At 38.4% G+C, this 27,075-nt stretch overlaps 1 protein-coding gene across 4 annotated transcripts in view; it reads left to right on the top strand.

Moving 5' to 3' along the window:
- The window catches only part of IL12RB2 (interleukin 12 receptor subunit beta 2), an 86,463-nt gene that overhangs the window by 43,153 nt on the left and 16,235 nt on the right, over positions 1–27,075 (top strand). For all 4 annotated transcript variants that reach the window (XM_079131128.1, XM_079131126.1, XM_079131129.1 and 1 more), the window contains exons 10-13: positions 6,328–6,547; positions 20,380–20,580; positions 24,553–24,651; positions 24,735–24,893. In XM_079131128.1, the coding sequence (XP_078987254.1) occupies positions 6,328–6,547; positions 20,380–20,580; positions 24,553–24,651; positions 24,735–24,893 (679 nt within the window). The remainder of the gene's footprint in view (positions 1–6,327; positions 6,548–20,379; positions 20,581–24,552; positions 24,652–24,734; positions 24,894–27,075) is intronic.

Raw genomic sequence — 27,075 nt, forward strand, 5'->3', positions numbered from 1 at the left:
AAACCACTGTTCCACAGAAATATAAAGCAAGCCATCGTTGCAAGCCACGAGAGTGATTTAAAATGTTCTTGTAAGCCCCCTTTCAAAAATGTATAAGGAAGCAGGTGAAATGAATGTTTATTGATTTATTTATTATTTTTTACAGACTGCATTTTGATTCATTGTACACAAATAGGGTACATCATTTCTTTTCTACGGTTGTACACGATGCAGATTCATACCATTCGTATAATCATACATGTACATAGGGTGATGATGTCTGTCTGAGTCCACCATCTTTCATACCCCCCCCACTTCCCTCTTCGTAATTTAAAGTTCCTCCACTCTTCTTTAATTTTTAATAATATACTTTAACCCAATCTCTCCAGAATATTCACATTTCAAAATGTAATCACTATTTAAAATGACAGATATTTCACGGTCTTTTTTCTTTTCTACTAAGTCCTCAAAAACTGGTGTGCCTTCTAAGTGCCGGCACAGTACAGAGGTTAAGAGCGCCCCACCTGGCAGGGAGGCAGCACCTGTTGGTTTATTTCAAGGGCTCCATGGCTCCCTGCAGCTAAAGGCACCTCCTCTACTGCATAGCGCTAGCGTTTCCACATGCAATAGGGAAAAAGTTAGGGAAACTCTTGTTCCAAAAGTGGGGGAGAGATTTGGTGTTTTTTTACTCACCTGTTCAGTGGGGCAACTCATTTTGACAAACAGTTACCCTCCAACCATAGAAGGCAAAATGAAAACCAGGATAGCAAACCTCAAGTCTCAAGTTACAACACAGCCTCAGAGACACTGTTGTGACTAGGGGCAGCTTATTCAGGACATTCCTTTGTCTCTGGCTGCTGGTGGTCTCTGTCACATGAAGAATATTCCAACCTATATCACAGTGCCCTGAGGGGATGCCTTCTTTGGCCTCCTCCTCTGAAAGAGACTTAGTGCAAGTGGAAATTACTCTCTGTAACTTGATTTATGTTGACATGGGACACGGGTCCATTTAAAATCCCTGGGGAAGATTGTCTGCCAGGTACCTGAAACCCTGTTGTAATTACAGGAGGTTTTCAATCTCAGAATTAATATCTCAACATGAAAGCAGCAGATGGCAGCATTTTGAGGGTCTTGTTGCAACATTGGACTCCATCTCCTTTCCTTTCCAGTCTTGGTCCCATCACTGACTGGCACGGCATTTCCAAAGATATTTTTGGAAAGAAAGCATTGCCTTCCTTCGCTTGCTAGTCACATGTGTTATGCCAGCTGGAACACAGGGAATTTTGGTTAGAGAGCAGAATGTGACCGGTGACAAAAACGAGAGGGTGGGTAGCAGGGAGAACAGAAGATAAAAAGCAGAGATGGAAGAGGAGTTAAAGTTTTGCTGTCATGAAAGCTTCCCTTATTTTCCTTTTTTTCTTAACTACAAAACAAGATGGAAGTCATTATGTCAGGATAACTGTCATGAGGTCTCACTTGGTTCAGTCAGTTCTGTCCTGCAGAATATCTGAAGGGTCTACCAAGTGCTAGCAACGTCCCATCATTGAGAATTATAGATAGAGCTGTGCTCCCTGGGTTCAAGTTCCAGCTTCCCTGGTCATGTATTCTTGGGCAAGTTTTTTAACCTCTTTGAGCTTTACTTTCCTTGTGAGTAAAGTGTGGCTATTAATGGAATAAACCCCATGAGGTTGTTGTGAAGATCAACAAGATCATTGTGAAAGTGTGCACTGAGTCATTGCAGGATGTGAATGTTGTGCCTGACCCTGAGGATGCAAAGATGAGCTGATGGACTTGGGGAGAGAGAGCCATGAACCGAAGATTTCAATGGCATGATTTCAAAAGCAGTGTGCAGCAGGTGTGTGCTGGTAGTCCCAGCCAGAAGAGGCTGAGGTAGGAGAATCACTTGAGCCCAGGAGTTCAAGGCCAGCTTAGGCAACATAGTCTGAAGCAGAAAAGAAGGAAGGGAAGGAGGGAGGAAGGAAGAGAAAAACTTCAAGATACTTTGGACTGGGACTGCAGAAGGTAGTCATGAACTCTGAAATCAAGGCACCCAGGTTTAAACTCACAAATTAAGTGTACTTTATAATCAGCTGCATGGCATTGGTAAACCGTCCACACAGAACTGCAGGTGAAGCCAAGAGTCAAGATGGCCTGGGTCTCTTGAGACTGGGAGAGGGTTGAATGAGTACGGTAGGAAAAGTGCCAATCATAATAATGTTGCTTTACTTCAGAGTAACCAAGAGAAGGGAACTCACCGAGTGTCTTTGTCTTATCATCTGTCAAGTGCCACACGCTCTTTGAAACAGCTCACTTCCCTTAGCTCATGGATGTTCCAGTAAGCCTACATTGCACAAGAAATTATCCACATTTTGAAAATAAGGAAGTTGAGAATCAAAGAGGAAAAATAACTTGCCCAAGGTGACAGAGTTACTAGGCTGTGGAGCTTCAGCTCAGGGGTAGAGTGCTTACACAGCCTGTGAGAGGCCCTGGGTTCAATCCCCAGCAAAAAAAAAAAAAAAAAAAAAGATCAACCACCAACCAAAAAACCCCCACTAAGTCAGCAATACAAGCTGTAACTAATGGGTTCAAATTCCCCTAACTTTCTAAGGAGCATTGATTATAGCCACTCTTTCTTGATGTTGGCTAAGCTCTAACAGATTTTTTTTCTCATTATTTGCATCAGAAGTTCTGAAGTAAAGCATTAAACTCCAGTAGGTTTAAGTTCAAGAAGAAATGATGCATTAATTCACAGAAACACCTTTCCTCCACTAGATCTTCATTTATTTTTGTTTCGTAGCGCTGAGGATCAAACCCAGGGCCTCATGCATGCTAGGCAAGTGCTCTACCCATGAACTGCATCCCAGCCCCAGAGTTTTAATTAAAAAAAAGAAAATCAAAACAGTTGCATCTTAGTCAGAACTGTGTTGAATTCTGTCTTGTCATGGATTTCACTCGCCACCTTATCTCTGCCTCTGGAAGACTTTTCAGGTTGTATAACTCTCACAGTAGGTTTCCTGAGGGAGCTGTTCACTCTGCACTTCTCAAACCTTAGTCAGAAAGAGTTTCCATACTGTTTCAAACATTTCCCACAGGGTGGAGCAGAAACACAACCGAAGGGGGCAATCAACAGGACAGCTTTTCCTTCTTTGCATGTTCTTACCCATAGGAAGGAGTGAAGATGACAGAAGAAACAGTGGTCTGAGAGCCACATCAGTACTTCCAGAGATGGTACAAGAGTTTCCAGGAGTAGACAGGGATGCCACACATTTGGGTAGCTGGGTTCTGCCTCGCATCCACCAGAGGGCGCTCTGCAATCTCACATGCCTTTCTAGTAGGGAGTATGGAAACTTCTGAACTCTAAACCTCAGCATCCTCATCAGAATGGGGAGAGTAGTAAGGGTTAAACGTGACAATAGAGGTAAAGCTTATGACCCATGGTTTATGAACAAATGTTATTTTCTGCCTGTCACCCACACAAAGAGGCAGCACTAGAGTATAAACACGTTTACCTGGGAAGACTTCTCAGCTGGCTCCTCGGTACTGCAGTCCTTCTGGGTGCACAGCTTGTCTCCTGGTGACTCAGAGCCTGCTGGTCCAGAAAAGAATTCTGGACCACCACCCTTCCCAAATTTCTGAACTCATGCCCAGTGTTGATGTTGTATGTCACAACATATCCCAACCCACAATTAGAGAAGCAGCTTTGCAACATCGGGCTAGAAAGGTGACTGAGGATTCTAGTTACTCAACATGCAGCCTGCTACTCCATTGTCTCAGGCTTGAGGAGCAGCAGGTCACGGTACAGGGAATACTGGTCTAGAAGTTGAGAGCTCTGGATTCTATTCCTACTCCTTCTCCATCTATTCCTTGAGCAGCCTTAAGCAAGTCACTTCATTGCAGTGGATCCCTGTTTCTGCATTTATAAAATAAAATGTTGACTTTATTGTCAATCTATAGAAGCTCTTCCAGTTTGGTGGTTACATAATGATATTCCATTCCATCTAGACCAGGCATAATCCAGGAATGATGGATCATACACATTATTTGCAAGCTTTATGTTGCATTTCTTTTTCAAAACCAAATGAGTTATATTGTTTTCAGAGAGTTTGGGAGACACAGTGCCCACTTGGCTAAATACATGTTTACCTATTGGCTTATTGAGATTCTTTTGTTCCATGGACCCTGTAGGGCCAGTGAGGCCCATTTTCCAATTTGGTTAAGGAGATCAATTACCTGAGAGGGGGTAAACTTTATCCCCAGACTTGAGCTTGACATTTTTTGTGAGCCATATTTATATAATGCCATATGTATTGCCATATGTGTGACCAAATATGGCCCCAGGGTGCCATTTTACTTGTCTACCACTTCCACTCCACCCAACCTTTTCACAGTCTTTCTCACTCTAAAATATGGGAAATAGAGGAGAAATGCAAGGGTCTGAGTCCTTTACATTTCTCTGGGAACTTCACAATCCTTCTGATCCACACCTCTATTGGCTAGAAGGCTGTGATCAGCTGGGTTTTCATGGCGGTCACTATGCAAACTCCATGGAACCGAGATGACATTTACCCGCTTCTTTCAGCCTTTTACCATTTAATCAAATGAGATTTCTGGGGTGTCTATGAGGACAGAGAAAGAGTAACAAAAGTTGGTTTGCAAGGTGGTTTTTTTTTTTTTTTTTCCTTCCAAATTAGTGCTCTTTTTCTTTAGTTGTTAGAGTAGAACTGAAGCCTCATGGGTCCCTGGCAAGAATGGGGACGTTTGTGAGCTTGGTTAGCTCTTGGGAAATGCCTTGGTGAGGGGATGTGGGGCAGAGTCGGGCAATACACTTACCTCTGGATCTCAGAGAAGAAACAGGGAAGGATGGAGTGAAAGATAGCTGAGGGAATGGTCTTTCCTAATAAGCTTTTGCTTTAGTTTTTGTTGTTTTTCTTCTCTGACAATGGGCGTATTTATTAATAACAGTTTAGAATATAGTACTTTACAAAACACTTGCTTATTTTAGTCTACACAACCGGCCTATGAGTTCAGCTGTGATGGACATCTGAAATGCTAACTGTAGGGAAAAACTGAATGTTCATTCATGAGATTCCCTAGCTACCTGGCATTCACCTGGTGCACTGACCAAGGATTATGATCCAGTCTTGGGCCTCATGGACACAAAGGGTCCCAGAACAAACCTGCAGAAATCATGCTCCTAGAAATGGAAATATAAATAGTTGGATACTCATGGATTCATCTGCAGGGAGAATACAGCTGTTAGGCCAACCAGAAGGCTTGACTCAGCAAATTAGAACATTCTCTCCCAGTATGCTAATTGTTTCAGAAACTACATTATAATCAGAAGGCCAATTTATTCCCTTAAAGTGACAAATAGAAATTTTAAGTGAACCAGACATTCATGTTGCCTAGTCTCTCCTGACAGATAAGCTTCATAGGAAACCAAATTATTAGATTTCTTGGTGAGTAGGGAACCTGAACAAGGGACATTTGCTGATCCTAGGTATGTCTTTCAGCAAAGGCAGCTGGAGGCCCTCTCCCATGGAAGAGATACTCGTGCCAAGAAACTGTACCACTTACCCCTGGTGAGCCAAGTCTTCCTCTCCCTGCACTAGGCAGGGATGGGCACTGCCAGTGTTAGGCTTGACAACTCTCCATGTTCTATGCTTCTGCTTTCCATGGTCCTTGTCCAAACAGGGGTATAATACAAATAATTAGTTTTCTGCTTACTTCCTGGGATTGCTCCCAAATGATCTCAATTGGAATTTTTGCAGTTCCAAAACTTGTTAGTCACATATTTATGAACAGTTTCTTCATTTCCTAGCACAGATGGCTAATTCAATTCACTAAGTATAGATTTTACTGGTTTAGCTCTTGAAAGTCTTGTGTTTGGTGTTTTGAGCCACATTACACTTTCTTATATAAAAAGTTATACGTGTATGGATGTGTATGTTTCACAAATTTAGCAACAGAGGCCCACAGTTGCTAAGAGCCTAGTCCAGGGTCTGTATGATTGGCATAACTATAGTTCAGATTCAGGTCTTCTGAGTTCATCCTTGTTCAATTGGATGGATAAAGTTGTTTACCATTAGTACATTGCATTTTGATGCAAGAAAGGAAAATTGCTGTGTTCTGAAGAATTATTTTTTTAACAATGTTAACTGATTTTTTTTTCTAAATGGCAGCTGTGCTGATAGATCATTGCATGAAGTGTGCAGTGGAAATGAGGAGATGCACATGAAGAGGTCACTCAGACTTTGCTGCCTACAGCAGGGACCAAGAGAGTCAGGGACAGAGCAGTCAGAGATCTTAACCTGAGAGTTAACAGTACATGGATATGTTTTGTTGTAGAATCTGAGTGTAACAGAGGCAAGAGGAAAAATTCTCCACTATCAGGTGACTTTGCAAGAAGTGACTGGGAAGAAAATCACACTACAGAACATCACAGAACATACCTTCTGGACCTGGGTCATTCCCCGAACTGGGATTTGGACTGTAGCTGTGTCTGCAGTCAATTCAAAAGGCAGTTCCCTGCCTACTCATATTAATATAACAGATCTGTGTGGCTCAGGTAGGTACCAAATTTCCTTTAATATTACCTGTGGGAAACTGTGTCTTCCTCATCTTTTATTTCCTGCAGGCCTGGCCCAAGTCCTGACATGAGTTGCTAGGAGTTTAGGCTTTAGGTTAACAGCTGGCTCTTCCAATTAGCCTATGAGTGGCTTGGACAAGTAAGTTAGTACGGGTAAATTCCTCTTTTCCAAAATAGGAATTCTATTTACTATCGGGCAAGTCTTTGTGAGATTCAATCCATAGAAAGTGCTCAATAAATGTTAGTTGAGGAAATATTAGTTACATTAAATTACAAGCTAACAATTTTCATTTAGACTGATTTTTACAGAGCAAGAATAATATGTTGTTTTTTAATTAATTTTTTTGTGTTCTAATTAGTTATACATGACAGCAGAATGCATTTATGTGTTTGATAAATCATACATAAATGGAGTATAATTTCTCATTTTTCTGATTGTACATGTTGTAAGATCACATCAGTCATTCAGTCATACATGTATATTAGGTAATAATATCTGTTTCACTCTACTATTCTTCCTACCCCCATACTCCTTCCCCTTCCTTCACTCCCTTCTACCTAAAATAATTCTATTCTTCCCTAGAGTGTTGCCCATCATTGTGAATTAGCATCCACATATCAGAGAAAACATTCAGCCTTTGGTTTGGGGGGATTGGCTTATTTCCCTTAGCATAATATTCTCCAACTCCATTTACCTGCAAATGCCATAATTTCATTCTTCTTTAAAGCTGAGTAATATTCCATCATATATATATATATATATATATATATATATATATCACATTTTCTTTGTCCATTCATCTGTTGAAGGATACCTAGGTTGGTTACATACTTTAGCTATTGTCAGTTGAGCTGCTAAAAACATTGATGTGGCTGCATCACTGCAGTACGTTGATTTTAAGTCCTTTGGGTGTAAACTGAGGAGCAGGATAACTGGGTCAAATGGTGGTTCCATTCCAAGTTTTCTGAGGAATCTCCATATTACTTTCCATAAGGGTTGCACCATTTTGCATTTCCACCAGCAATGTATGAATGTACCTTTTTCTCCACATCCTTGCCAACATTTATTATTGCTTGTATTCTTGATAATTGCCATTCTGACTGGAGTGAGATGAAATCTTAGAGTATTTGCATTTCTCTAATTGCTAGAGATGTTGAACATTTTTTCATATATTTGTAGATCAATTGTATTTCTTCTTCTGTGAAGTGTCTGTTCATTTCCTTAGCCCATTTATTGATTGGGTTATTTGTTTTAATATGTTAAGTTTTACAAGAAACATTTTGTATTGATGTCCAAAACATATTTTAAAACCAATAATATTTAAAGTTCTGATTGTAGTGAATTATGGTACAATCTTGTTATGCTCCATCTCTTCATTATACAAATTTTAGTGTATATCCAATTATCTTCATTAAAAAACTCCCAACTGGATATAGAGTCCCACACCTATAGTCATATTCTCTGACAATAATTTCTCAGGATAAAATCCCATGATTAGCTGAGAAAATGGATAATTAATACTACTTGTCAAGATGTGCTTGTAAAAGGATTCCATGTCAAGATAATTGGCCTAGCTTCAAAAAAATTGCCTAAATAGAATAAAACTCTATGACTAAATCCTTCCTAAAAATTCGCTGTAATAATTCTATGTACATGTAGGTCTAGCAATCATCATTTCAGAGAAGTGTCTACCAAAACATTATTTGATGTACACTGTTCAGTCCTGATTATACATCTTTTCAGTCATGTACTAAAAACATAGGATAATAGAGTAGATGAAAATAACTAGAAGAAAATACAAGTAAACACTGAAATAACCTTGAGTTGGCATGAGTCAGCAATCACTCTTAGGAGATAAGAGTGGTTTTTACCAAAGACCTGACCACAGGGACTTATTTGTTCTCTCACATGAAAGAAGTTCAGAGATGGATATCCCAGGGTGGCGTGACAGCTTTGTGACATCAGGACTCTGGGCTCCTCTTTCTTTCCCTCTGCCAAGTTTGACTTTGATCCTCAAGATGGAATTGGTCCAAGATGGCCTCTGTAGCTCTAGCTGTTTCCTTGTAGGCACAGAAAGAAGAAAGAAGCAAGGACTCCGTCTCACTGTCGAGGAGCTGAGCCCCCTGTCACACAGCAGGGCTTGCCTTTGTCAGCCTTCACTGGTTACCTGGCTGTAACCAACTGCAAAGGAGGCTCACAGCTATCTTTCAGACAGTGATGTTCCCTCAATAAAGAACATGAGGGGAAGGAGTTTAGCAGGCTGTTGGTAATATCTGCCTTGCGTGGGAAGGTACCTTAAGCAGAAACCTTGAAGGAAAAAGTAGATTAACTAGAGGAAAATTTACTTCAACTTTATGCATAGTAAGAAAAAATTTTAAAAGATGCTGTAAGTAAAGTTCAACATGCAAATAGCAGCTGAAGAAAAACACACATTATATTTTTAGCATAAAGAGGGTTGATGTCTATATTTTTTCAGATATCTATATCTATGTAGATATCTATACATCTATATCTATATATTTTTCCAACATATAAGATATCAGGGGATATGAACACACAACTCTAAAAAGAAAGCTGGGTGCCATGGCATGCACTTGTAATCCCAGCAACCCAGGAGGCTGAGGCAGGAGGACTGCAAGTTCAAGGCCAGCTTCAGCAGTTTATCAAGGCCCTAAGCAACTTAGTGAGACCCTGTCTCAAAATAAAAAATAAAAAGGATTGGGGATGTGGCTCTGTGGTAAAGTACCCCTTTGTTCAATACCTAGTACAAAAAATAAAATAATATCAATAAATAAAAGCCAATAGAGATATGAAAATGTTTAATTTAACTAGCAATCAATGAGAGGCAAATATGAGAAACCAGCTGGGTGTGTGTCACATACTTGTAATCACAGTGACACAGGAAGCTAAGGCAGGAGGATTGCAAGTTCAAATCCAGTCTCAACAATTTAGCAAGGCCCTAAGTGATTTAGTGATACCCTGCCTCAAAATTTAAAAAAGCCTGGAGATGTAACTCAGAATAAAATACCTCTGGGTACAATCCCCAGTACCAAAAAACAAAACAACAAAATCATGAGAAACCAAATCAGACTGGCGGAATAAACAGAATCAGTTTACCCTGTCTTGGTGGAGATATGGGGAACCGATACTCTTGTAAGTTGTTGATAGGTGTGTAAAGTGGTTCAACATTCTGGAAAGCAACTCAACCATAAATAATGAAATTTAAATAACATATCTCTTAACCAAGAAATTTAACCAACAAATAATCAGAGAAGTGTTTAAAATGTAAATACAAAGACATTTGTGGGAAAATTGTTTGAAGTAGCAAAACACTATAAATGACCTAAATATATAATAATAGAGAATGGATCATTAAATACACCTTGATGCTTATCTGCCTTATTGTAACTATATTTTTATTAACATGGAAAGATGCACATTCTGAAGTGACCAAGGAAATTTTCAAAAATATATATGAAACAATGTCACTTAAGATGTATATTTACATGAGTACATAAATTTTGCATAGTAAAAGCAAAGTCTAGTAGAAGACAAGAAAGCATTCTCAAAAGGTCATCTTTTCCTAATGGGATTACAGGTGACTTTTCTTCCCTTTTGCTTCTTGTATTTAATTTTTTTCCTTCCATGGATATGTATTGTGAATGCAATTTTAAAAGTCATTGGTGTGGTACTGAATTGATATCTTCAAATGTAATATATCAGAATACCTTATTTTTCAAACTGTATTGCAGATGAATCTTGAGGTTATAAATTTTATGAATGTTATGGTCCCATTTCAGTTCCCTTATTGAGATTTGGTGACAAATTCCCAAAGTGACACATTCCTCATTTTATAGTTCACCTCCACTTTATTTACTCAGCAGTCATTTATAGAGCATTTACTATATAAGGCAAATGAAATCCAGCCATAGGTAAAAGACACCAATGCAAGGTCGAGGTCCTCAAGTTACCTTTGGTCAAGTGGAAAGAATGGATGTAAAAACAAGTTAACTGTAGTCAGTATGATAAGTATGAGGAGATGTGCACAAGGAGTGCTCAGAACCAAAAACTGAAGCATGGGCTTACAGAGGAGATGACATGTTCACCAAGTAAGAAGAAACAGATTGTTGCCAGCCAGGTAATCAAGTGTAGGTATGTGGGTGTGGAGGTGTGAGGGTTTTAAAAAAGTGAGAAGTAAGCAAGCTTTAAGTTCAAAAGAAGAACTAGTAGTGGGGGAGAATAAATAAAATTTATTTAATATTGCAGAGACCTAGTGCCTGTGCTCAAGAACTCCTGAAATTATAGGAGTCAGAGGTTGATAATGTTCGTAAATGGGTCTAGCAGTTATAACAGAGTAACAGCCCACTTCTGTATGCTTTTTCACAAAAGCACTGACAGGTTCTGGAGTTGCCATGCATGAATCAGGGGAATCTGGGAACAGGTGCATCACTACTGGGTCTCTAGTCTGGAATTTTCCTCCTGAAACTTCCTAAACTGACCTGGAGAACCATGAACTACAGTTAAACTGTTGTTGCTCTCCCCAGAGAAAAAGATCAACTCTACTGATCAATCCAAGACAATAAAACATGATCCCTAAAGAAAAACTAAAATAGGCAGTAACAATAATATTTTAAAGCCCAATAAAAATAGTTGATAAAACCTAAAGCCTCTTGTTTACAAGGTAATGAGATAGATAAACCTCTGATCAAACCAATTGGATGAGAGAGAGGGGGGTTGGGGATAAAACATTGATAAACATATTTTTAAAAGCTTAACTATAGGGCTGGGGTTGTAGCTTAGTGGCAGAGCACTTGCCTGGCATGTGCGAGGCACTGGGTTCGATTCTCAGCACCACATAAAAATAAAGAAAATAAAGGTCCATTGCCAACAAAAAAAAAACATTAAAAAAAAAAGCTTAACTATAGCCAGGCACTGTGGTGCATGCCTGTAGCTAATTGGGAGGCTGAGGCTGAAGGATCATGAGATTGAGGCCAGCCTGGGCAACATAGCAAGACCCAATCTTAAGTAAACTAATTAATTAAAAAACCAGCAAAAAACCTGAACTATAGCCATTTAAAATGGTATTATAATCATTTAAAATGTTGAAATAAGAGTTAAAAACTTATTTGCACCTCCATGCTCTTAAAACAAAAACATACAAACAACAATAACAAAAAAAAAAAAAAAAAAAAAAACCAGGCCCAACTGTTCTATAAATGAACTCTAAAAAAATCTTGTTATTCAAATAGTTACAGAAAATGGAAAATAAGAAAAGCTGTTCAACATATTTTATGGGGCTAATTTAATTTTGATAGTAAAAATAGATAAAGGTAGTACAAGAGAAATTTGGCTAAATCACTTGTCAACATTGACACATTGATATATAACCTAAATGAATTACTAGCAATTTGAATCCAGTCCATGCATTAAAAATTCATGCCAATAATTTCAGTTTCCCATAGATCATATAGAGCACTTAGAAGTCAGCACTCCATCCTAATGCAAGTAAAAAACTGAACACACTAAAAAAAAAAAAAAAAAAAAAAAAAAAAATAACCAATTTTTATATCTACCAGAGAAGTAAGGTCACAGGAGGAGTCACTGCCCCCAGAATTGAAAAGATAGACAGGCAAACACCTAAGGGAGGTGAGAGGGACTGAGAAGCATTTGTAAAGTTTACAGTACAGGGACATGGGCTTACTAAAGACCGAGACCTACGCACAGGACTATAGAATGCTTCTCCTACTCCACACCTTTCCAACTTCTAAATGCCCATTTACTGCAGTTTCATCTACTTGGTACATTTTATGTGCCTTTCAACAAAAAAATACAAGGCATACTAAAAGACACAAACAGAACCACAGTTTTGAGACAGAGCAAGCATCAGAACCTGACTTGGATACAGCACAGACATTGGAATTATCAGACCTGGAATTTAAAAACAACTATGAATAATATGCTAAATATTCTCATGGATAAAGGAGAAAGCACTCAAGAAGAGATGAGTAGTGTAATCAGACAGATGGAAATTCTAAGAAAGAATCAAAAAGAAAGGTTAGAGATCAAAGACACTGCAGCCAAAATGAAGGATGTCTTTGATGGACTTATTAGTAGACAGGATGTGGTTGAGGAAGGAATCTCTTAGCATGAAGATATTAGAACAGAAACCTCTAATTTCAAAAGTAAAGAGTAAAAAAGCTAACAAGCAAAAAGCACATTGCATGAAAACAGTGAAATGACTACAAAATGTGTAACATATCCATAATGAAAATACTAGAAGGGGAAAAAGGAACAAAAGAAATATTTGAAACAATAATGATGAAAACTTTTCAAGTTATGTCAGAAATCAAACAAGTATAGAAGAACACCAAATAGGATAAATGCTTTTAGAAACAAAGACAAACAAAATCCCATCACAACTGTACATCTAGGCATTTCATTCAAACTGCAGAATATTTTTAAAAAAAAATCTTGGAAGAAACCAGCAGGAGAAAAATCCTTACTTACTATCTTAGCAAAGCTAAGAATTACATTGAGTTTCTCCTCAGAAATCGTGCAAGCAAGAAGAGAGTAAATATCTAAAATTATTGAGAGGAAGGGAGAGGGGAAAAACCCACCAACCTCAAATTCTGAACCCTGTAAAATTATCCTTCAATACTGAAGAAGAAACAAAGATTTTGCAATGTTTTCTTTTTCTTCAAACAACTGAAGGAATTTGTAACCATTAGACCTGCCTTTGCAAGAAAGGCTAAATGAAGTTCTTTCGAGAGAAGGAAAGTTATACAAGGCAGAAACTCAGATTTACATTTTTTTAAAAGGAAGCACACCAGAGAAGGAATAAGTGATGGTAGAATTCAAACTTTATTCTTATGTTTAATTGATCCTTAGCCCTTTATTCAAAATAACAATAGTGACAATGTATTATATGTTCATATATATGTGCTTATGCATACTTATATGTAAGTGAAATAAATGACAGCAATAAGACAGGGGACAGAGAAGGAATTCATATTATTTTGTTATTATAAGGTACTTGCACTATCCATGAAGCAGTATAGAGGTGTTATTTGAAAGTGGGGTTGAATTAGTTCTAAATGTACATTGCAAACAATAGGGCAAGCACTAAATATAGTTTATAAAGAAATATAATGGGTATGTTTTTAAAGGGGGGTAGAAAATGAAAGCATATAAAATAATTGGCAAAAACCATAAAAGTCAGAAAAACAATGGAAAACAAGAAAGGAACAAAGTACAAGGGTGAGAAGTAGGAAAGAGTAGCAAATAGGATAGATATCAATCCAACTATATCAGTAATCACTTTGAACATCAATGACATAAATATACCAATTAAAAAACAGAGATTGTCAGAGTAGATCAAAAACAAGACAGCTTTTGTTTTGTTTTGTTTACAGGAAACCCTTTAAACATATAAACATATATAGCTTAAAGGTAAAAAGATGGCAAAAGATATACCATGTTAACACTAATCAAAAGAAAGCTGGAGTACTATATTAGCATCAGAGCAGGGAAGTTATCAGTGATGAAAGGGGGAAGACATAATGATAAAGGAGTCAGCTTTCCAAGAAGACAAAACAATTCTTAATGTGTGTAAGTCTAACAACAGGGAATCAAAATACACAAGGCAAAACTGATAGAACTGCGTGGAGATATTCAAATCCACTATTATAGTTGTAAACTTCAATGCCTGATTAACAGCAATGGAAGATCCTACAGACAGAAAGCCATCAAGGACACAGCTGAACCCAACTATACCACAGTTAACCAAATATAATTGACATCTGTAGGCTACTTCATCTAACAACTGAATACCTGTTCTTCTCATTGTTCACACTCACCAAGACAGACCAAGTTCTGACCATACCGTGTATCTTCATGGATTATTAAAAGTAGAAATCATACAATGTATGCTGTCAGACCACAACAAAATTAAACTAGAAGTCAATAACAGAAAAATAGCTGGAAAATTCAAGATACTGGGGGATTAAACAATATAACTCTAAATAACATGTGTGTCAAAGAAAATCTCAAGAGAAACATATTTTAAACTAAATGAGAATGAAATTAAAATGCAAATAATTTACCAAAATTTATGGGATATGGTGAAAGCATAGAGGAAAATATATAGCATGAAAAGCATTTATTAGAACAGAAGAAAGATCTAAAATTGACCATCTACACTTCCACTTTAGGAAACCAGAAAAAGAGAAACTGGAAGATTAAGCCAGGCACTCTAGTCAGAATGGTAATTATCAAGAAAACAAGTACAGCAATGTTGGTGAGAATGTGGGGATAAAGATACATACATTGTTGGTGGGACTGCAAATTGTTGCAACCACTCTGGAAAGCAGTATGGAGTTTCCTCAGAAAACTGAGAATGGAACTACCATTTGACCCAGTTATCCCACTCCTTGGTTTAGAGCCAAAGAACTTAAAATCAGCATACTACAGTGAGGCAGTCACATCAATGTTTTCAGCAGCTCGATTCACAATAGCTAAAGTATGTAACCAACCTAGGTGCCCTTCAACAGGTGAATGGATAAAGAAAATGTGGCACATATACACAATGGAATATTACTCAGCTTTAAAGAAGAATTAAATTATGGCATTTGCTGGTAAATGGATGGAACTGGAGACTATCACGCTAAGTGAAATAATCCTATCCCAAAAAAACAAAGACTGAATATTCTGATATGTAGATGCTGACAATAATTGGGTGGGGGAGGAGATTAGAAATTCACTGGATTAGACAAAGAGGAATGAAGGGAAGGGTGTGGGAACTGGAATAGGAAAGACAGTAGAATTAATCGGACATGACTTTCCTATGTTCATATATGAATATATAACCAGTGTAACTCCACATCATGTACAACCACAAAAATGGGAAGTTATATTACGTGTATGTATGTTATGTCAAAAATACATTCTACTGTCATATACAACTAAAAAGAACAAACAAAAAAATTTTTTAAATAAAGATTAAGCTGGGGGTAAGCAAAAAAAAAAAAAGGAAAAGGGAGGATGAAAGAGAAAATCAAGAAAAATGAAAGCTGGTACTTTGCAGAGATCAATAAAATTGATGAATCTACAGTCAGGACAAATAAACCAGTGGGGTATATGCAAATTACCAATTTCAGAAATAAAAGGGGGTTATCACTACCAATCCCATTGACATCAAAGGATGACAAGTGGTTAGTAAGGCATAGACCCTAACTCTTCATAAAAATCAGCTCAAACTGTACCATAGACCTAACTGAAAAGGGAAAACTATAAAACTAAAAAACTAACATATGAGAAAACAGATGACTTTAGTTACGGTTATGACTTTTTAGATATAACACCAGATGTACAATCTATGAAAGAAAAATTAATAACTTGAATGTTGTTATAATTAAAAACTTCTGCTATGTCAAAGATAGTCAAGAGAATGAGAAGACAAGCCACCTACTAAAGAAAATATTTTCAAAAGTCATATTTGAGCTGGGGTTGTAGCTCAGTGGTAGGGGGCTTGCCTAGCATGTGTGAGGCACTGGGTTTGATTCTCAGCACCACATAAAAATAAATAAATAAAATAAATGTATTGTGTCCATCTACAACTGAAAAAAAATTTTTAAAAAGGTTATTCTCAAAAGACATTTGATAAAGGACAAATAAATACAAAAATATACAAATATGTCTTGAAAGTTAATAATAAGAAAATGAACAATTTGTTTAAAATGTGCAAAAGATTTGATTGAGACCTCACAAAAGATGACAAACAAGCATATGCAAAGATGCTCAAAATCACATATCATTAGAAAATTGCAGATTAAAGCAACAATAAATATCACTGCACACCTGTTGGAATGACCAAAACCCTAAACATTGACAACATGAAATGCTGGCAAGGATGTGGAGCCACAAAGACGTGTTCATTACTGATGGGGATGCCAAATGGTACAGACTCTTTGAAGGATAGTTTGGCATTTGCTTACAAAACTAAACATATTCTTATCATACCATCCAATAATCATACTTTTTAGTATTTATCCAAAAGAGTTCAAAACTTACATCCACACAAAAACCTACATATGAATGTGTACAGCATCTTTGTTCATAACTTCCCAAACTTGGAAGAAACCAAGATACATTCAGTAGGTGAATGGATAAAGAAATAGTAGTACTTCTAGACAGTTAACTATTATTATGTAGTTAAAAAAACTTTCAAATCATGAAAAGATATGGAGGAATTCTAGACACCTATTACTGAGTCATGTGAGTCAGTTTTCCATTGCTGTAACAAAACACCGGAGGCTAGATAATATACAAAGGAACAGGGATTATTTAGCTAACCATCTCCCACTAGGCCCCACCACTAAAGGTCCTCACCTCTCAACACTGCCACACTAGGGACCAAGCTTCCAACACATGAAACTTTAGGGAACAAATCACATCCATATCATGGCATAAATGAAAAAAAAATTTGAAAAGGCTGTATGCTGTGTGATTCCAACTATGTGACATTCTAGAAAAGGCAAAACTATGGAGACAGTAAAAAATTCAGTGATTGCAAAGGTTGTGGGGAGGCGGGGCAAATAAGTGGAACACAGAGGATTTTTAGAGCTGTGAATCAATTCTATATGAGGCTATGATGAAGAATACATGCCCTTATACATTCGTCAAAGCCCATGGAAGGACCAAAAGCGAAGCCTAATGTGAGCTATGGACTTTGGGGAGATAATGATGCTGTCAGTGCATGTTCGCCAGTTGCAACAAATGTACTACTCTGGTACCAGAGTTTGGTAGTGGAGGATGCTGGGCATATGTGGAGTGCTGGGAAGTTGAGGAAAACTCCTGTTCTGCTCATTTTCATTGTGAACCTAAAATTGTTCCTAAAATTCACTTTAAAAAAAAAAAAAAAAAAAGGAAGAAGAAAAAAATACAGAATGATCAACTAAGGTTGATCCCAAGAAAACAGGATGGTTGATAAAAGAAAAATGTATCAATGTAATTTATCACATTAATACTGAATAATGGGGCTGGGGTTGTAGCTCAGTGGTAGGGTGCTTGCCTAGCATGTGTGAGGCACTGGATTTGATCCTCAGTACCATATAAAAATAAATAAACAAAGCCATTGTATCCATCTACAACTGAAAAAAAAAATTTAAAAACACTAAATAAAAAGGATATACTATTACCAGATGTAGAAGATATATTTAGTTTAAAATCCTGTAGGGAACTGGGAGTGTAGCTCAGTGGCCGTGCACTTGCCTATCATGTATGAGGCCCTGGGTTCAATTCCCAGCACCATAAAACAAGCAAAACAGTCTTTTGTAAATAAACAGGATTTTTTTTTGGAAAAATAAAAGCTCTTTGAAAACTGCGAATAAAACTTTTTACCTTTTTTAAAGACTCTACCAAAAACATGAGCATACCTCACCTTGATGAAGAAATATAGACAACCAAGCATTGTGGTACATACCTGTAATCTCAGTTACTTGGGAGGCTGAGGCTGGAGGTTGCAAGTTCAAGGTCAGCAGGGGCAACATAGTAAGACCCTGTCTCAAAATAAAATAACAAAGGACTTGGGATGTAGCTCAGTGATAAAGTGCTTGTCTAGCTTGTACAAGGCCTTGGGTTCAATCCCAGTATTACCAAAAAAGAAAAACAAGAGATACAGGTACATTCTCTTTAAAATTAGCAATGACATAAAAACAAAGAAGGAAATGAGAGATTTAATCCAAAGTTTTGAAGGAAGTGATATCTTAAGTGTGCAGCTAATAAGATTATTTACATGCAACACTCAGCAAGACCAGGAAACAAATTATTAACACTAATTAGAGTGTAGCAAGTTTGCCAGAAATAAGAATAACCCACACAGGTCATTAATAGTGGAAAATAAAATGCCATTTAAATAACAAACTAAAATTATAAAGTGTCTAGGAATTAAGCTAATGAAGAGTATACAAACTCTTTAAGAGGGAATTTTTAAATCTCCATTAAAAAAAGTACCAAAGAAAGGCTGCATGTGGTGGCCTGAGCTTAGAGTCCCAGCTGCACAGATGGCAGGGACAGGAAAAATCAGGAGTTCAGGACCACCCCAGGCAACACAGACAACAGAGCAATACCATATCTAAACATGCACGTGCGCGTACACACACACACACATCAAAGGAAATCTGAATAACTTCAATAAAATAGCACATTTATGAATGGGACAATTTAATATTTTCACAGTACCAATTTTCCCTAAAGTAAGCTATAAACTCGGAACTTAGTGTTTGATAAGGATGGGATGCCAAATGTAATATTTGGAAAAATTAACTCACTGTGTAGAATAAGTAATAAAGTAAAGCTGGGGATATAGCTCAGTTCTAGAGCACCTGTCTGGGATGCACAGGCCCTGGATTCAATCCCTAGCACTGCAAAATAAATATAATAATAATAATAATAATAATAACAAAATATATTCCCTTCAACAATAACCCCCTGATGGATTTGGACTAAAAGTCCCAATGCAAAAAGGTAAAACTAAAAGCCAAATGGAGAAAACTTAGCTGAGTATATTCATGACCCAAAGATGGGAGGATTTTATAAATAAGACTTAAAGTGCCCAAACCATGGATAAATTTACCATCGATGTAGCTATATATGTGCAATAAATAAAGTTATCAGAGAATTGACAGACTGGAGTAAGATAGCATTGAAAACTGATAAAAATGAATAATACTTTGAAGTTATTTCTGCCCATCAGAGAAAACAGGGAATTCAACAGAAAAAGATGAGTGACATTTATTTTATTTATTTATTTTTTGAGTGACATTTATGAATAGGCAGTTATAGAAGGACAAAGTTGAACAGTGAGTAATATATGAAGAGAAACTCAGCCTTACAAAATAATCAGAAAAATGTAAAAACACCATTAAATACCATTTTACACATTTCAAATTGACAAAAATTAGGAAGTTCAAAAATATCAAGGATTGGTGGAAAAATGAGAACCTTCATGCTAATCTTGCTGGAGCATCTAATAGCTATTTTATTTATATGTATATGTTTGTTGGTTTGTTTATATAGAGCTGGGAGTCAAACCTAGGGCCTTTGCACATGCCAGGCAAGTGCACTACCACTGAGCTAAACCCCCAATTCAACTAGCTATTTTAGAGATTAACCTAAATTCAGTTAGTATTAAGTGAAATTATATGTGAATTTACTCTATAGCCACGCAGTTCTGTGCACACATATCCAGAAATGCACAACTACAGAAGAAGTCCCGTATGGGAACACTTCCTTCATCCTGTCTGCGCTGGTCAAGAGTTGGAAGGAACCTCCAGCTGGTCACTTGGAGACTGGACAAGGAAAGGAGTTAGGCAGCTGTTTGAAGGAAAGAGCTGGATTTACATATAGCATAATGTTGAGTGAAAACAAGTTAAAAAAAAGCCTTAGATTATCTCTCAATAATCTAATGTGTTCAGGAAAACACAACACAAGCATAAATCAACACTAATTTTCATATGTCTAAATAAATACATGGTATTACATTCACGAGAGTGGGCACTTTGGGGGACACAGGAGTGGAAAGAGAAATGAAGCACAAGGGGATAATAATCGTACAAATAATGCCACACAGTCTTTGCAAGAGCTGGCAATGCTAGCTTTCCGTGGATCGAGAAGTAGAGTGAACCTAAGTCTGTGATGCTCAAGTCCTCATAGAGAGATTGGTTCTTCCTAAAACTTGGCTGGGATGAGCTGTTGTGTTTTTCTATCTTTATCTATTCTGGTTTTGTCCCTCTTCTTTTTCCCCCCGCTAAAGGATTGCTGACTCCTCGCCAGATCTCTGCAAATTCGGAGGGTGTGGACGGCATTGTGGTAACCTGGCAGGCCCCCCGGAAAGCTGCCTCTGCCATTCAGCACTATGTGGTGGAATGGAGGGCGCTCCATCCTGTGGGCAGCATACAACCCCCTCCAAGCTGGCTGTGGGTGCCCCCCTACAGCATGTCTGCTCTGATTTCAGGTATCTAATTGTTCACTTTCGTCTTAGTAAGCTCCCGACATTTGTTTGGGGAAGCTGCAGACCGGGACCCAGAACCTTGCCTTCAATTACATGATAACCTAGGTTGACAAGGGGCAGTGACAACCTAAAGTCCATCAAGACAGCACTGCAGAATATACCACTAGAGTCATAAGATGTCAGTGAGTTGACTAAAAAACCTGGTATTTATGGAAAAACCTTACCCCTAGTAGAGTGCCCAATAAGATGAATGAATACTTGAACTGAACAAGTATGCCAAGAGCTAAGCTAACCTGTCGGTGTGATAGGTACCTTTACCTTTGAAAATTTGTTCCACTCAAAACAAACATGCACATTAACAGTCATTATTTTGAACCCATCATATAGATGAGAAAGGGGATCTTTCATTTACCATTCTGCTACGTATCATTTCCGTGATAATAAATCCAGAATTGGCTGTATGATAACTGTTCTCCCTACTCCTCAAGTTCTGAATGTGTCAGTGGTTAGAATCAAGTGAGAAAAAACATCTGAAAATATATTTACATGTTTGGACAGAACTTGGTTAATTAGTCATTTCAAGTTTAGCATAGTGATTTTAAGTTCCAAGTCTGTAGCCAGACTACCTGGGTCTGAGTCCTGGCCCATGTCACTAATAGTTGTGTGATCTAGGGCAAATTACTTAACTTCTATGCCTCAGTTTCTTCATTTGAAAAAGAAGGACAATATTACCTCATTGAATTGTTGTGAGAGCTGACTGAATTAACATGGAAAATTTTTGAACGGGGCCTGGCATATTTTAAGTACATAATAATTTAGGTACCATAATGTTATTATTAGATGTTCAGAGCTAAGAGTTTAATAGGTCTGCAAGCTCTAAATCCTATATTTTCATTACACCTTGACAATCATTACACTGTCTAGGAGGATGTGTAACACCCTTCTTAAGGACCCAAGATTTATATGATGAAATAAACAGGGCACAGCCTGTGATGATGCCTGAGCAGGTTCTTAACTGTGTGCCCCTTTTATAGACTGGTTGCCCTGACTTTTAGTAGGTTAAGTTTTAATTACCACCCTTATGGAGAAAACAGCATAAATAACCCAGCAAGTGTCCAGAGAAAGGTGAGCAAGTCATTGGGAGACTAAAACTTTAAATCCATTTAGCCTATAGAAGAGAATTCTAGGTGTGGGTGTGTGTCAGAGGGTGGCTTAATGGCATGACTGTTGCTGCTTTTAAACAAGTATATGCAAAAAATTGGGGCCCTGTAGTCTCAGTTACTCAGATAGCTGAGGCGGGAGGATCTCTTGAGCCTAGGAGTTGGAGGTAGTCTAGGCAACATAGTGAGGCTCTGTCCCAAAAAACAAAAACAAACAAACAAAGGTGAGTTTCTCTCGTTGTTCCTGGAGAACAAGCTTAAGACCCTGAATGGAAATGATAAGAAGACAGGTATCAATTTTGAGAAGCAACTTTGATGGTTTCTAATAGGAATTACCGCTCAAGGCAGCATCCCCAGAGTTATTGCAGTAAACCAATTCCTTCAGGATTGTTCTGCCCATCAAATCAGATGGAGCAGTGGATAGAAAGAAAAAGCATTCATTGAACTGTGAAAATGTAAGCAGTTATTACAAACTATATCAGGACTTACCCTTGTGGGTAGTTTGAACTATATTTCCTTCTCTGGAAATCCTCTGATTCTTTACAAACACCATGAAATAGATGATAAGAGGAAATATTTTACACACTTGGGAAAATAAGTGTTTTTAAACTCTTTAGAATTATGCATTTGAGCAAAATCAACATACTAAAGAGTAAAATGACTTTATTAAAATAGTTTTCCTGCTTGGAAACACTTGTTTAGCTATCAATGTTGATGTTACATTCTGGAAATACACACTTGAAAAATTAAATAATTCATACTTGCCATGAATTTAAAATGGCCCTTTCCAGGGGGTCAGATACCTCATTGACACGGGACGTTCACCAACCTGTTCCCAGTTTCTGGCTGGGCCAGAGTTGAGTGTTCAGAATACAACCTGATGCCTTGACTGAAGGTTGGTGGGGCCAGAACTAGATGGAAATGCTTCTGACCATCTAGAACATTCCTTTTACAAATACACAACAGTACAGTGTCTGGAAATGGGGTCTAGGCTGGTCTTACATCTAGATGAATTGGGCCCCTCTTCTGCATGTTCCCCATCTCACTTCCTCTTCTCCCACACTTGACAGATGAAATTAGCTTTCTACAGAAAAACCACATAAGAGATGGCTTTTAAACATGGAACAGGGCCTTTGCTCAAGGGCACCAGGTGTGTGTGTGTGTGTGGAAGTGGTGGGGTCACACCATAGAAAAGAAATGAAAGTCTAAGGAGTAGGGACTTTTTCCACTGAAGGTTCTTGAAATGTGGGGCAGATGTGATTAGGGAATGTTCACACAGAATCAGTCAGAAAAATTGGACAGAACCAGGGAACAAGCTTGCTGGGTTCTACTTTTATTGGAAAGAGTAACTCGGCTGAGTTATGGAGCCAGGTATTTTCCCTCTTCTACCAAGTGTGGTCCATTCACAGGAAGAAACCCATAGTAGTTCCCAAGGCTGCTACCCTGAACTCAGCAGGGAACCATAGATGGCACACTGGCTGGCTCCTTCCTTAAAGGGTAGAGCAGTCAGGCCTGGCGGCAGGAAGCTACCCCAGACCTTCCCAGAGGAAGTATGATTCCATATTCTCTGTGGCCCTTTGAACTTTTTGGTCTGGATGCCACCCATAGAGATACTTTGGATTATGGGACTAAGGCTGCTAAGGTTCTTTTCTCCATTTCATCTGGTTCATGAACTGGAACTGGAACTGGCTGGAACTTGTGATCTCTTCTGACAGGACTGGTTCCTTTATGTGCTGACTACTTGCCGAAACAATTAAGGGACAATGGATTTTCATATAAAACACACACACAACTTAGTAGGTTATTCTATTGTGTGAAATTCCTCTGCCCCCCTAAAAGAAGACTTTGAACCTTAATCAACTGTCAGTGTAGGGGACTCTAGCAATCTGTTAGCAGAGCATTAAGCAATATTGGAGAGTTCTTACTTTGCCCTCCTGCTACTACAGTTACCTAGCAGGGAGTATCTCTTTTTTCTTTTAAAATTTAAGTTGTAATTAATGATATAACATGGACAGTAAGTATGAAGGCAGGGCTTTTTTTCATAGGCAGTAGAAATCTTGAGATTCATGGAAATAGGAGTTTGGGGAGGGAAGAGGAACTTGCCAATAAGCTTCATGACTGACAGAAAAGGGCAGCGTGACTCTTTAAAAGTTGGGAAGGAACATTAGCATTCCTGGGAGTCATCCAAATCTTCAGGCAGTGAAGCAACTGAGACCTAACTGGAACAAGGGAGGGAAGGGGAGAGCAGGAGCAAGGGGTCAGATTGCACTGAGAGTGTCCTGGTTAGTCATCCCCACTGTCGTCTGGAGCCGCCCTGTCAGATCCTGATAAGCATCACGGAATTAGAAAAGCTGCTCAGGTGCTAGGCTTGCAAAACTGCAGCCTCGCTTTCCTGTATACAACAAATGACTTCTCTGTAGAAGTCAGAGGTTTCTTTTCCTTCAAGGTGAGTTGTTTGTTTTGCCCCGCACCACGTACACCCTGCCCAAATCAGTCTGCATGTGTTTACATTCCTTATTGGAACCTGAACGGATTTTGCCTCCTTAATCTTGACAATCCTGTTTGTGCGTACGAAACATGAGTTGGGTTGGTTGGTTGATTTGTCTCATTCTTGGAAGTTGGGAGCAGTGACTTCTGGAAACTGGTATCATGGCCAATAGGATGCTGAGAACTTGTAACTGAGGTCATCCCTCTTTTCTCAGTCCAGTCTGTCCTAGAACCATCTTCAGACCAAGGCAAGAAATGCCTTGGATGGAGATATTAAAATGGCTCCTTGAGTGACCCACTTGGGGACAGCACACCCTTTTCCTTGCAGAGAACATAAAGCCCCACATCTGTTATGAGATCCGAGTGCATGCCCTGTCCAGGGATCAAGGAGGATGCGACTCCATCTGGGGTGACACCAAGTACAAAGGTGAGCCTTGGGACCTTTTGCCAAATTTCACTTCACTTTAGGATTTGGAGGGTAACAGAAGCCTCCTGTGTCCTTCTTTCCAGCACCACTGAGAGGCCCCCACATCAATGCCATCACAGAGGAAAAGGGAAGCATTTTAATTTCATGGAACCACATTCCAGTCCAGGAGCAAATGGGCTGCATCCTTCACTACAGGATATACTGGAAGGAAAGGGACACAGGCTCCAAGCCAGGGTTCTGTGGTAAGTGTGCAAACAATGCACAGTGGGCCCTCCTGTTTGGATGTTGGGAAAACACAAGTTTGTGCATGTGTGTTTCCACACACACACACACCATGCCTGGCACCTGGTAAGGACTCCATGAGTATTTGTGCTATGAACTGAATGAAGACAAATAAAAGACATCTTGTGCCAAGCAAATTTTAAGAATACAGAAATGAAGTAAATGAACTAGGCTCTCAAAGTGCCTGCTCATAGGCAGGAAGAGCATTTCAAAAAAGCAATCAAGGCCCTTTAATACTAAATTTGTAGGCTTTTGAGGCTTAAGAACAACGTATTTAGAGAACTTTTTTCTTTTTCTTTTTGTACCAGGGATTGAACCCAGGGGTGCTTAACCACTGAGCCACATCCCCAACCTTTTTTTTTTTTTAAATGTTTTCCTTTGAGGCAAGTTCTCAATAATTTGCTCAGGGCTTCACTAAGATGCTGAGGCTGGCTTTGAACTCACAATTCTCCTGCCTCAGTCTCCCAAGTGACTGGGACTACAGGTGTGTGCCACTGCACTCGGCAACATTTGGAGAACTTGTATATCCTCTCATTTGCAATTGCCAACATAGCATGTTACTTTTCTCCTTAAAATGGATAGATTACAATATTGTTTAAGTAACCCTTTATGACCCATAATCATTCTCTAACTATAAAGCCAAAGCAATTAAAATAAACTCTGGCTTCAGCATTATCTCAAATGATTTCATGAAACACTACTCATTCATGTAACTGCTTTAAGTCACTTCCAAGATTTGATGTTCCAATCTTTGATTTAATCGGGGTGCTTTTTTTTTTTTTTACTTGATGTCTTCATTTCATAAGCAATTGGCTTTCTTTCAGGAGCATTTATCATAACAAAAGAACATTTTTATTCCTTCACAAGCATTATTATGTCCAAGACGAATGTAACAAAGCCATCCTAAGATGTAGATGACATAGGGTTACCTACAGGACTAAATTTTACCTAGGGGATTATCTTCTCTCTTGACCTTAGAAGATCTGCAGTATTGCTTCTCTAAAAGTTATGACTTCCAAAGCTAATTGCTTTTTATTATATGAATAATATGTGCACATGGTAAAAATTCCAATAGTTCAGAAAGATATAAAATGAAAATTCTCCCTTTCTTTGCATTTGAACTTTAGCAGTTCTTTCTTCAAAAAAAATTAATGCAAATACAAGAATATATTTGGAATCTTCTCTATATTCTGATCTACACCTGGCTTTGCCATTTGATAGTACATACTACAGATCTTTCCACATCCATCCATAGGAATTTGCTTCATTTCTTTTAAACAGCACCATAGTATTTCATTATAAAGTCCTACATTCATATGCTTAACTAATCCACCTTTAATAAACAGAATGTATCACCAAACAGAACTGCTTCCCACTTATCCATCAGAGTGTCAGTTCAGAAATGTACCCCAAGGGGGGACCCCCAAGAGGTCAGTTGACTTCTTCATAAGCTATTTAGAATTCTTCATGTGAAATTTGCCTCCCAAAGTGATTTTCATTTTGACAGAATTTATACTGAGATGCTGTTTACAACCATGGTCAGTTGGTTCTTGAAACTATTCTTAGAGATATTAAAGGAAATACCTACCTTATTTTGCTGCAAATCTGATGAACCTAAAGCCTATGTAAGGTTATTTTAAAAGGAAAGAGGAACAAATTCAATTCACTGTCCCATTTCATCCACTTTAGGTTATACTTTCATTTAATTTAGTAAATACTTATTGTGTTTCCTCCCTTCAGAGAGGTCAGTGGGGAGAGAGAAAAGTACATAATATGACTGCTATTATCAAGCACTGACCACAGCGTCTGGCATTTGGCAATGAGAAATCATCTGTGAATTCATGAGAGCAGTTTCTGGACAGTGGTAGTAGGTGGGGGAGAAAGGAGGAAAACACCAGCCAAGAGAAGCATCACAACAGGAAATGAGAGTGGTGCTCTGAGGAGGAAGGGGCTCCATCTCGCTTGTCTTGGCACTATCAACCAGGATGCGGTACTAAAGCACATGCAAGTATTTGGAGCCAAAAGCAGAGGATGCTTAGCCCTCCTGGACAGGAAACGGGAGGTGAAGAACTGGGTGGTCCTAGGCATGTTATTAATCCCCACAGGCGATTCTGGCACACGGCCTCTCCCACTTCCCTTCTG

The sequence above is a fragment of the Sciurus vulgaris genome (assembly GCF_902686455.1).
Source record: "Sciurus vulgaris genome assembly, chromosome: 1".
In the NCBI taxonomy this organism is placed as follows: domain Eukaryota; kingdom Metazoa; phylum Chordata; class Mammalia; order Rodentia; family Sciuridae; genus Sciurus; species Sciurus vulgaris.